The 12,437-nt window shown below is 41.0% G+C and overlaps 1 protein-coding gene across 4 annotated transcripts in view; it reads left to right on the plus strand.

Moving 5' to 3' along the window:
- The first annotated feature begins 229 nt into the window (after positions 1-229).
- Positions 230-12,437, plus strand: part of LOC136690958 (membrane-spanning 4-domains subfamily A member 4A-like) — a 19,700-nt gene continuing 7,492 nt past the window's right edge. For 3 of the 4 annotated variants that reach the window (XM_066663118.1, XM_066663115.1, XM_066663117.1), the window contains exons 1-5: positions 2,378-2,564; positions 5,559-5,669; positions 5,756-5,812; positions 6,051-6,200; positions 7,941-8,051. In XM_066663118.1, the coding sequence (XP_066519215.1) occupies positions 2,406-2,564; positions 5,559-5,669; positions 5,756-5,812; positions 6,051-6,200; positions 7,941-8,051 (588 nt within the window). In that variant the 5' untranslated portion in view covers positions 2,378-2,405. Of the gene's footprint in view, positions 366-2,377; positions 2,565-5,558; positions 5,670-5,755; positions 5,813-6,050; positions 6,201-7,940; positions 8,052-12,437 lie in introns of those variants that run through there. The other variant, XM_066663116.1, reaches the window with a different exon arrangement.

Here is a 12,437-nt window from a genome sequence, read left to right on the forward strand (position 1 = left end):
ATTTCCTCCATTTTATGGATCTTTATGGACTTTTTAAGGGTTGCAAACCGTTCTTTAGCCAATCAGGCCTGTTTTTAATATTAACTGTATTGAATTATGTTTTAAATTCTATTTCTTATGAATTTTCAATATCTGCGCTTTTCTGCCAGTCCCCCCTCTCGCGCACACACGTTCTACCGTAAACCGTGATGTAGAAGCGCACAAGAAATCCTAGTGTAGATGGCGTGACTGCGTTTTCGCGAAGTGCAGATGGCGTGACCGCGGTCACTTCTGGATTCTACGCTTCACAAGTGTATTTCCCCCTTCTTCTGCAACCCACCCTTTGTTGGCAGACTGCAGTCCTTCAGACAACAACAGATTTTCAGGTAAATCCCCAGCCAGCTTTTCTCTTCCTCTCTTTTACATCCATCCATCCATTATCTGTAACCGCTTATCGCGGGGGGTCCAGAGCCTACCTGGAATCATCGGGCGCAAGGCGGGAATACACCCTGGAGGGGGCGCCAGTCCTTCACAGGGCAACACAGACACACACACATTCACTCACACCTACGGACACTTTCAAGTCACCAATCCACCTTTTTGGACTGTGGGAGGAATACACCGGAGCACCCGGAGGAAACCCACGCGGACACGGGGAGAACACACCAACTCCTCACAGACAGTCACCCGGAGCGGGAATCGAACCCACAACCTCCAGGCCCCTGGAGCTGTGTGACTGTGACACTACCTGCTGCGCTACCGTGCCGCCCCTCTCTTTTACACTTCGTTCTTACTTGAACACAGATGTATCTCCACGTTCCCGTCATTTCAGAGCAGCAGCTGTTCTTTACCCTCTCTCGGTCTTTCACCAGAAATGGACCGATAGAAACGCTCAGAATTTACTGAGAACTAAACCCCGTGTCTTTAACTACCCTTCAGTTTTAACAGGGTTTGGTCCTTCTCTCCTGAAGCTGATTTCTTGCAGATGTTTTCGAGTGTTGTTCCCACAGCAGAGACACGTTCCTACCCCACCACCGCAGTGCGGATAACGGTCTGTGGTTGTTTACATGACGGTCTCTGCTGTCTGTGATGTGATTTGTATCAGTACCCGTGAATATCACCCACCCCCTTAGATGTCTTAGTTGTTAATTATTGCTTTTATAAATGGTGTATAAAACGAAAACAGATTTCTATAAAGTAGCTAATGTCAGTCAGTTTAAAGTGTGTTTGGTAAAATAAGGGACTGCGTAAGTATTCTCGCGCTGAGTTGAATATTGTTGAATATAACTATGGCAACTGTTGCCTGCGTTATTCCCCAGTCAGAGCTTTACAGGACACAGACAAAGAGAAAGTAGCGGTTAAAGCCGTTCTCAGATTAAACCTCAACCGCGGTTCACCACGTAAATCAGGCGGGAGACTCAAAGATACACTGGAAAAAGGGTGTTTTATCTCAGGAAACGAAAACGGAGCTTTTTGGCCTTCTGACTAGACGCTTTAACACTGCGCATGACCACAAACGGTTCATAGCTGCTGCTCTGACTTTGACTCTGACTCTGAACCACACTCTGAAATCATATTACACACAGCAAAAGAGCACTTCCATGGGATCAGCTCTGTGTCTCAGGATTCCGGGGAAGAAAGATTGTTTTACCTTCAGAGTGACGTTTAAATTTGAGATTTTGGTTTAAAATTGTATAAGCCTACTCTATTTCTATCTTTATATAAATCCCCTGATTTTTAACTAACACTCCTTTGATACGGAGCTGATATTGCTCTAAAATATGCAGTTATTTTCAGAGTCACGTTTTAAAGTGGCCGTTTCACAGCGAGTGCAGCGGAACACAGTCACGGTAAACAATTTTATTAAAAGGAGTCGACTCCTAAAGATTTGATTCTTTCTGCGTCTGGGATTGGCTCGTATCAACTGTTGTACATTGATTCACAGAGTCGAATCACTAGGAGTCGACTCCGTTTCCGTTGGAGACGCCTTCTGTTTTCAAATTGCAAAGTGGCCATATTCCTTCCAGGTTCGGTTTAAATATAATAAAATATGTAGGCTATTTTTTTTACAAAAATTAAAGCTAGTAATAAATAATGGCTCTAAAATAGTTAGAGCTTTAAAATACCTGACTGAAACTATGCTATTTTAAATATAATGCACTAAAACTTAAAACTAGACAAAAACAATTATTAAAGACTTAAATGAGACTAAATATAATGCATGGTTTAGTCAAAAGATTAAAACTAATCCAAGATCAGCTGCCAGTTTTAGAGTGAAGCAATACTGCAAAGAGGAACTGAGTAAAATGGCAGTGTCCACATTATTTTGACTATTATTCCACTATTAAAAGCAGGACATTGCCCTTGTACTGACAGTGTTTTAAATGTGTAATTTTCTCAGGTGAGTAAATCAGCTGGAGTTAAAGATGTCCAACCCTGCTGTACTCCTCACCAACACTGGGCCTGGCTACACCATCGTGACCCACGTGATCTCCCCAGAATCAGCAACAGCTCAAACCGGACAGAACCCCCCCAGTAACAACCCCCTGCAGCGCTTCCTCAAAGGAGAACCCAAAGCTTTAGGGGTAAGTGCTTTACACTTGAGCCCAGCTCTCTACTCTGCTAGAAACACTGGGGGGAAAAGGAAAGCAAGGCTGGGATTGGCTGAAACTTCTGGAGGATGGCCAGGACTTTCCCAGAACTGAGCTCAGTCTCTGCCACAAACACGGAGAAGGAGCTGAGGGAGGAGATTCAACATGTTCCCTCTGTTTTCTTCCTCAGTCAGAGAAAAAAAACAATATTTCACAACACCGCAGCTTTGACGCAGAATCAGAATTTCATTTGTTAAGTAACACAGTTGGGGGAGGGGTACGGAGACGTTTCCTCTCCTGGTCTAGGCCTGTGCGATTTGGCCAAAAATTACATCATGATCAACTGATACAGACGATCTTCACGAGATACACCTTTGTAGTGTGGTCACAGATTTAAAATAATATAATTCTAAAGATGTAGGGTGAATAATAATAATAATAAAAAAAACATTAAAGACTTTGTTAACACTATTTAAAATATCCAAATATTTACTAGAAAATAATATACATTAAAAGTATGCAAATGATTGAAAGATTTCACCAGACATTGTAAGAATGGGGGTGTGTAGGAGTGGTCAAGGATATTAACAGGAATGGAAGAAAGTACAGGAGACTTTTAATAACAACAACAGAACTAAACAGAGAGGCTAGGGAACGAGAGAGAGGGACTAAACACAAGGGCTAGGACACTAAACACAAGGGCTAAACAAAGACTAAACACTAAACAAGAAGTTAAACACTAAATACTAAACAAGAAGTTAAACACTAAATACTAAACAAAGCTTTACTGAACAAAGGGGTTGAACACAGAGTTAGGCTAAACACACAACAAGGCTTTAAACATATAACTAGATATAACGTGACAAGAAAGAGACATGAAGAGGAGACAGCATGCATTCAAACAACATTGATACATTCAATGACCCACAACAAGAAACACTGAACAGGACTATATAAAGACCACACCAACAAGAGACACCTGGACACTAAGACACGTGACACTAGATACACAAGGTAAGGGTATCACATGACCAGGGAACAAGCAGGAAGCAGACACAAGACAGGGGGAAACAGTCACATGACAAGGGGAGCACAAACAAAGAACAAAAACAGAACAAAACAAAACTAAGCACATTACAGACATGTGTAAATTTACATTTTCATTATCGTGACTCGAGGATAAAAAACGGACACACCAAAAAAAAAAAAAAAACCCTGTAAAACCATAAAAAATAATGTGAAATGTGTCCTGAATAAATTCAAAATAAAAACATCTCCACAGTTCAGTGCAGGCGCTGCTCCAGAGACTAAATTATATATTAAAGAGAGTCTAAACACAATCAGAGCGATTTCATCAACATTTCTCATTCACTAGCTGTGAATAAAGAGATATCAGGTAATAGCCCTCTGTTGGGAGCCTGTAATAATCTTTGTCAGTGTTCATTTTTAGCTTGTGCTAAGTGGCTATTTAGCACTTTGGCTAATGAACCTGAACTCAGAATCACTAAATGTGATAATAACATTAATAATAATAACAATAACAATTTCTCTAAATACATTATGTTTAAAAATACAGGATGAATATAATTTATATAATCATTTGTTATTCTCCATGAGTTCTTTTTCAAGTTAAATATAAGTATATCTGACAAACTTAAGGGCACAGCAGGTAGTGTCTCTGTCACAGCTCCAGAGGCCTGGAGGTTGTGGGTTCGAGTCCCGCTTCGGATGACTGTCTGTGAGGAGTGTGGTGTGTTCTCCCTGTGTCTTCGTGGGTTTCCTCTGGGTGACTGTCTGTGAGGAGTGTGGTGTGTTCTCCCTGTGTTTGCGTGGGTTTCCTCCGGGTGGCTGTCTGTGAGGAGTGTGGTGTGTTCTCTCTGTGTCTGCGTGGGTTTCCTCCAGGTGACTGTCTGTGAGGAGTGTGGTGTGTTCTCCCTGTGTCTTCGTGGGTTTCCTCTGGGTGGCTGTCTGTGAGGAGCATGGTGTGTTCTCCCTGCGTCTGTGTGGGTGTCCTCCGGGTGGCTGTCTGTGAGGAGTGTGGTGTGTTCTCCCTGCGTCTGCGTGGGTGTCCTCTGGGTGGCTGCCTGTGAGGAGTGTGGTGTGTCCTCTGTGTCTGCGTGGGTTTCCTCCGGGTGACTGTCTGTGAGAAGTGTGGTGTGTTCTCCCTGTGTCTGTGTGGGTGTCCTCCGTTTGAGTGTCTGTGAGGAGTGTGGTGTGTTCTCCCTGTGTCTGCGTGGGTTTCCTTCGGGTGACTGTCAGTGAGGAGTGTGGTGTGTTCTCCCTGTGTCTGCATGGGTTTCCTCCGGGTGACTGTCTGTGAGGTGTGTGTTGTGTTCTCCCTGTGTCTATGTGGGTTTCCTCCAGGTACTCCGGTTTCCTCCCATTCACCTCGCTCCCTCCCTCCCTCAGAATAATGCCTCAGTAGACAGCACTCCAGTCATTTCACACACCCCCTTAGTTTCAGTGTCCCTTGGTCTGGTGTTTTATGTGTGTGAGTTTCTGATAGTTTGTCTATTTCTGTGCCCTGCCCTTTTTAAAATGTTTATTATAATGTGCTTTTCCTGGTTTTGTTATTTGTTATAAATAAATGTACTTGCACACGCGTCCTCCTCATCCCTTTGGCCGACCGCAACAGACCTGACTATCACGATGCATACTGCTGTCGTCTTATCTCCGAGGTCTATTCTGATAAACATGTATGAAATATATTCCTGGAAGTTTATATTAATTTCTGGCAAACAAGCGTGAAAAAGCAGCCAAATGTGGCCCAACCTGTGCTCTGACATCTGGTGGTCAGGTGGTGCAAATACAGTGTCCTTGTTGTCTTCTGTTTAATTACTTTCAATCCACGTGGGAACTGGCAGAAGGTGGCGGTTTTGTGGATGGGTCTATTTGTAGCTATTGGTATATTTGTAAAGATATATTTGTGTGAAATACCTGTGTGTGTGTGTGTTTCCTGAAACTAATCCCTCCCTCTATCCTCCACAGACCTTCCAAATAATGACTGGTCTCATCACAATCTTAATGGGAATTGTACTAGCAGCCAACACTAATTCTCTTATTGTCTTCAGTGGGATTGCCTTCTGGGGCTCTTTGCTGGTGAGTCTTTTTTATTAAAAAGAGAGACTAGAAAAACTATTTTCCAATGCCACTTCCGGTCCACTCATATTTCTCCTCTTCCTCAGTACATCACCGCTGGCGCTCTGGCTGTTTCAGCAAGCAACAAGTTAACTAAATGCCAGGTATGTAATACACACATTCATTATACATAATAATAATAATAATAATACCCCAGTCACCCCCACTGATAACTAGCTAGGACTCCCCCAATCACACACAGTGCCACCTACACCAGGGGCCACCCGTTACACCACTGGACATCTCAGCAGGATCTCAGCGTAAATCTTCACAGAGAACATCAGCATCTGACTGTGGCTTCTATGGGCTGTTTACTGAAGTTGTTTCCTGTTTTACATCCAGGTGGTCGGCTCTCTGGTGATGAATGTGTTCAGCGCTATCACAGCAGGAATATCCATCATTCTGCTGTCTTTGGATTTTGTTATATGGGGGTATCGTGGGTGTAGATACAGAAGCAGCTATTATGAGCATTACTATAACTGTTCATCTGAGGTGAGACATATATTTGTTAATTTTTTGTGTAAAATGCAATCAAAAAGAATCTATGTTTTCTTAATTTGCAGCTTTACTGACAAAAGCACAAAGAAAAGATCTCCAATGTACACTTAATGACTTGATTGAAATTTGTAAATATAGAAGCATCTATAGTTTGGTGCTTGAAATACACTCAGAAAGTTGGGAAATGTACCTGGTGATGTTTCAAAACCCAGTCTCTAATAGGAACAGTGGGTTTTTGTGTCGCTGTTTGGGACTGAACACAGCTCCACGTCCCAGATGAGTGTAGTTTTTGTCCCTTTAAATCAGATTTTACAAATGCCTGGTTTATGCTGGTGGGCGGCACGGTGGTGCAGAAGGTAGTGTCTCTGTCACAGCTCCAGGGTCCTGGAGGTTGTGAGTTTGAGTCCCGGGTCCTCCGGGTGGCTCCGGTTACCTCCCACGCTCCAAAAATACATGTTGGTAGGTGTATTGGAGACTCAAAAGTGTCCGTAGGTGTGAGTGAATGTGTGAGTGTGTGTCGCCCTGTGAAGGTCTGCCGCCCCCTCCAGGGTGTGTTCCCGCCTTGTGCCCAGTGATTCCGGGTAGGCTCCGGAACCTCCTGGCAGCCGCCCTGAACTGGATAATGGTCACAGACAGTGAATGAATGGTTTATGCAGGATGGCTAGTCAGCACTCACAAAAAGAAATCAGTTCCAAATGCCAGGGACTGGATATTTCTGATTGAAAAGCAAAACAGCTGTAATAATGTCTGAGGTAACTGGCTAAAACATTGGCCTAAATATTCAATTTGGAAATAAAGTAATTAAAAGAACAACTCTGGGAAAACTGGGAAAAACTAAGTGTGTTTAATGAAAATAATATAATTAATGATGGTAAAATTGCGAAGCTGTTTCTTTGGCGTTTTTCTGTGTGCTCTGTGAGGTCTGAGAAGGTTTATTAGTGTCGCTGAAGAAGCCCACTGTAGCCTAGAAGAATTCTGATACACTGTAACATCACACGTACTCTTTTTATGTGAACAAAGGCTCTTACACAAAGTCTTATTATCAGTGCACCTGCTGGAACCAAAGCAGAAACCAGACACGACCAGTTCAGGGCAAGGGCTGGCTGAGGCCTGAGGCCTGCGAGTGTTGTGTAATAAAACCTGACTTCAAAAAGAACGAAAACATTGTTGATAATGACACAATAGATAATGATTTTAACAGCCGAATTAATCATTTTTATTAAATATCAGCGCTGGTAACTTCTTAATGTGTCGGGACTGAAGTGACAGGGGATCCTTTGGACACGACAATACCATGCAGTGGAAAAGCGTCAAGACAAGGTTTGTTTTTCCAGAAAACAGGCTAAAAGCTGGACTCATCTGACCACAGCTCACATTTTCTGTCTTTCTAACCAATGGGCCTGGGGAGCTCAGCAGAATCTCTGGATACAAAAATGATGCGTGGCATATGGCCATAGGGACAGGAATATTTTAAAGTATGTAAAATGACCTGTGAGCTCTGTAGGCTAATGGAAAAATTTAGAAATCTCCAAATGTCTCCAGTTACACTTCACATTATAATACAACATTATGCAGAAACTCTGATTGCAGAGATTCTGAACTAAGCCCTATTCTAATCCCATGACTGGTTTAAACAACAATAATAAATAACTTTTATAAAGGCCATTTGTTTTGTTTTTGCTGGTAGAGAGTGAGTGGTTGCTCCTGTAAAATGTTGATGATGATGTTTTTCAGCTGACTGATGGGATCCTGGGAGTTCTGCTGGTTTTCACTATCGTTCAGTTCATCGTCTCCATCTGCCTCTCTGCGTTTGCCTGTAAATCCTGCTGTTGCAGCAAACCAATGGTAATTACAGACACACAGATGCAGTACATCTTCAAATCTGAGCCTTGGATCCAGGTTCCATGCCAGGGTTTTAAAGTGGCCAGTCTGTATTACACCATACAGTAGTAGTTGCTGCTATAGTGTCACACTGGACAGCCATTTTATAAACCTGCCCTGCCGATGTCTTGGACTTTCCATTTCCAACTTAAATGGTGAACCGTGGCTACAACATTTAAGATGGAACAGGAGATTTCAAACAAAAAACAGCCTTTGAATCCAAAAAAAACACACCTTATATAATCAGCTTTGTAAGTCTTGAATGTCTGAATGCGTCTGTGAGCTCCGTATACCGTTAGAAAGCGCAGATCCTACCGTTTCTAAAAATAACGCTCTCATCGCGGTGCTGTGAAGCCTCTGGGAGTAATCCAGTGTGAAAAACCACCTAAAAATCAAGGCGCTCCTTCAAAATTTTTGTCATATGTCCTTGTCATGAAAGATTCTAATGATATTCACTATAATCATAAATAAAGACACTGCAAAGGGACAAGAAAGACGGTGTTTACTTTCAGTTTCGTTTTGATTCACATAACGTCAACCCACGCTGTCTCCAAGTAGATATCTCTGCAGGCCGGAGTCCCGCAAGTGGGCGGAAACCAGCAAGTGGGAGGGGCGTACGCAGCAAGTGGGTAGGACCCAGAAAGTGGGGGATCTAGATGTTTTGTGGGAAGGCGAATGTAGGAAAAGCAGCCTTTGTGATTTGAAAAAAGGGCATAGTTTATCTCCAACAGAACTAGGTACCCTCCACTAGTTGTAGTTTAAAAATATTACGTTTCAGTGAAAACGAAATACACAGCACTCCTGATATTTTAATGATATATTTTTGGTAATCTGATTACGGGGTGAACTGCAGACTTATGAAATCCATCAGGTCTCTCATGTTTACAGTCATTATTTTAATTTGATTACAGAACTATAGGACTGTGTTATTTGTTTTGTACTCAGCACAGTATTGGATTATAATCAGTTTAAATGTGTAAACCCTTAAGTAACACTTATGGCCCACTGTTCAAATAAATATTTAAAGCAGCTCCTTTCCATTAATGGACATAGGAGGAATGGTGCTAATAATTTGCAAATAATCATAATATTCAGCAAACCTCCCATGAGCACTCAGTCATAGTGGGTGTGTATGACACTAGAGTCAGTGCCTGTAGCTACAAGTGAGGTGAACTTAACAAGATAGAAATTCACTGTAATGTAGTTATGGTTTAATGAATTCCAAGACAGTGGTGCAACCTTTCAGGAAATTTGGCTCAATTAAGAATATAAACAGACATTCAGAGAAGTTCACTGTACTTCATCTAGTTCCTTTGCGTGGTTTTAAATGATTCTTTATAGAAGTATGTCCTTGTTGTAGAGTATTATGTATTACTCTTTGTGTTCAGATGATCACACACGCTTTGATTTGGCGTCAGAACCAGGTCCTTGAACACCCTACTCAGAAAATTTGTTGAATCACGTTTGTTTGAACAGGTAGAATAGGATCAGAATTGGATAACACTGGCTCAGACTGTCAGGAAGCCTCCCTTTATTATTACCTGGAATGTGCATGTGAATTTGTAGAAGGACTATCATTCATTCATTGTCTGAAACTGCTGATCTAATTCAACTCCTCACAGACCGTCACATGGAGTGTGGCTCAAACCCACAACCTGGAGCTGTGTGACTGAGACACTACCTGCCGCACCACAGCGCCGCCCGAAGGGCTATCAATTTATTTTAATACAGTTCATTTTTCAGTTTAATTTATTTCAGAAATACACCATATGTACAAATATTTGAGGACAAATTTTTAATTAAATTTATTTGCATTAAGTTGCACCCATTACTAACACAGATGTGCAAACATGCACGCACTGCCTCTCTAATCCCTGTAGAAAAATACTGACTTAAATAGAATTTGATTCTCTGGAGTAGAGAAACATGGACCTAATGCTATTTACTGTCATGTCTCTTGTGAGGAAGTGAGTAGTAGCCCATGTGTAAGCAAACATTACCATTCTCAGCACATGTGGTCTCAGTTAAATGGTTACTCTCTTTATTTATTACAAGAATTTCACACATTAATCCAACCACAAACAAGTCTGTGAATCACATAACGCTGAAAATGTACTCTATATAATGTACTCAATGTTTACAAGGTACAATATTAACACTGAAAACAGAACAGTTATTACATGGTCACCAGGCACACAGCTGTACTACAAAATACACAATAATCTAACACAACATCCCAAAGAACTCACTGACATTCTCTTACACTTCCAAACAATGCTCAAACAGAGCAATTTGAGCTGCATTAGTTTTAGAAATTTGTTAGAAGAAGGAAAATAACTACGATACCTATTTTGTGCAGGCCATTTTAAGCAAAGCAGAACGTCACAGTGAACCAGACAGCCTAGGGTTCTAAAAGTATCAAACTATACCCACTGTCTGAACTGTGGTGTATAAGGGGCCCTGCAGTCTAGTATCTGTGCCTTAAGAATTGAGGTGAAGGCCCTACAGTCCAGTTTACATGCCTTAAAAATTCTGGGGTGAGGGGCACGGCTTAACCACAAAAATCACACTGACCCTGAGCCCCTGCTCATCAACACAAGCTTATAGAAACAGCTCCATATCAGCCCTGTTTTCAAAAACAAATAAAAAGGGTTCTTTAGCCTCTGGGTCATCTCCAGAGCCTTTACGACAACTACATATCTCGAAGCCAGCGACGTTCTTGAGTCGTGCTTAAAAATGTTCTTCCCCGCTCACTTGAAGCTGTACGGCCCACTTGGAGCTGTACCACCCACTTGGAGCTGTACTTCCCACTTGGAGCTGCCTCCGGCCTGCAGAGATACCCTTCTCGCTGTCTCCGGGCAGAAAAATATGAGTCATCAGCAAAAACATATTCCTATTATTGATTTATAGTTTTTCAAGGTTTTTGTAGGTTTCACATAAAATAATACTGCATTAGATCAACAAATATAAACTAAAAAGCTTAAATAATTATTTATTATGTGTATTCTAAATAAACAAGTATTATTTCATCATATTTTTAAAAGACTATAATAATAATAATAATAATAATTGTAAATATTATCAGCATCTGAGAAAACTGCCAAAGTACCAAAATGTTTTTTTATTTGTTGAGATATTGTCCATATTTGCCCTGAACTAAATTCCTGAAAGTCTGGGCCTGTTGTGACTGTCAGAACTTTATCAGTCATACATCCCAGAGCTTAGAATATCAAGAAAAATATGTCCGTCTGATGCTACAAATTTATTTTGTCACAGTAATATGACATGTAATAAATTAGCATCAAAAATGCTTATGTTTTCAACTAACAGACACCTCACACTAACAATCTGTGTAAAGATATCTGATGTGGGAATATTATTTCAAGGCTGTACATTGAGAAATATGGAAAAAAAAGCAGGTGCTAGGTAAAATTTTGGTCAAAACATGACAAATTTCTAGAAAAATTGATTTATCGGTCAGCATGAAAACCTCAAGTGATTACATATTTGAGTAGCTAAGGTTCTTTAGAAAAAAAAACAACATATTGAATATGGCTATGTCACATAATTACTGTTTAAATGCAACTGAAAGAGGCACTGACAAAAAAACGGAATAGCAAAATAGCTATATATAGGGTCCATCGAGTTAAAACAGGAGGCTCGGTGGGTTTGATAATGGCCGAACACGGCTCTGAATATGGGGACCACCGCGGAGGAGCGAGCTGAAGTTCTGAAGCAGTCGAGTCAAGATCTGTGTCCTGAACTAAACGTGGTCCTACTCCAAAAATTATGTTATTACATAACTTCACTTTGAACATCACGTTACAAATATAATTAGAAATATGTTTGTATGAATATATGATGATAATGATATAATACAGTGGTTCCCAAACGTTTCTGCAGTGCTGCACTATGTTAAATGAGTATATTTTCAAGCCACCCCCAGACTCTGCCCTGATCTTGTATTTCATACATTATTTATTATAATTCATACAAAACTGTAACTTCTTATTGAACAAAAAATAAAGCAACAAATCACAGTGGGATTATGACAAGTGACATGCATTATTCATTTCATTTATTTGCCTTGTTGCACCCCTCTTGCAATAGTTTTGTACCCCCCCCCCTCCCAACCATTGGGAATCATTGGTTTAATACAACAATACACACGAGAAGAACCAGAGAGACAGTTTACAGACATATATTCTGTTAACAGTTGTTAAAGCAATGAATGAATTAATTAATTAATAAATAAATGCAACAACAGGCAAATGTAACTGTACCATAGACGTATTTACACTGGCGGGTGCTCCCCCTATTGTGGCTTGCTGATATTGTGGGGCCAGAGGG

Source organism: Hoplias malabaricus, chromosome 3 (genome assembly GCF_029633855.1).
Source record: "Hoplias malabaricus isolate fHopMal1 chromosome 3, fHopMal1.hap1, whole genome shotgun sequence".
NCBI classification, from domain to species: domain Eukaryota; kingdom Metazoa; phylum Chordata; class Actinopteri; order Characiformes; family Erythrinidae; genus Hoplias; species Hoplias malabaricus.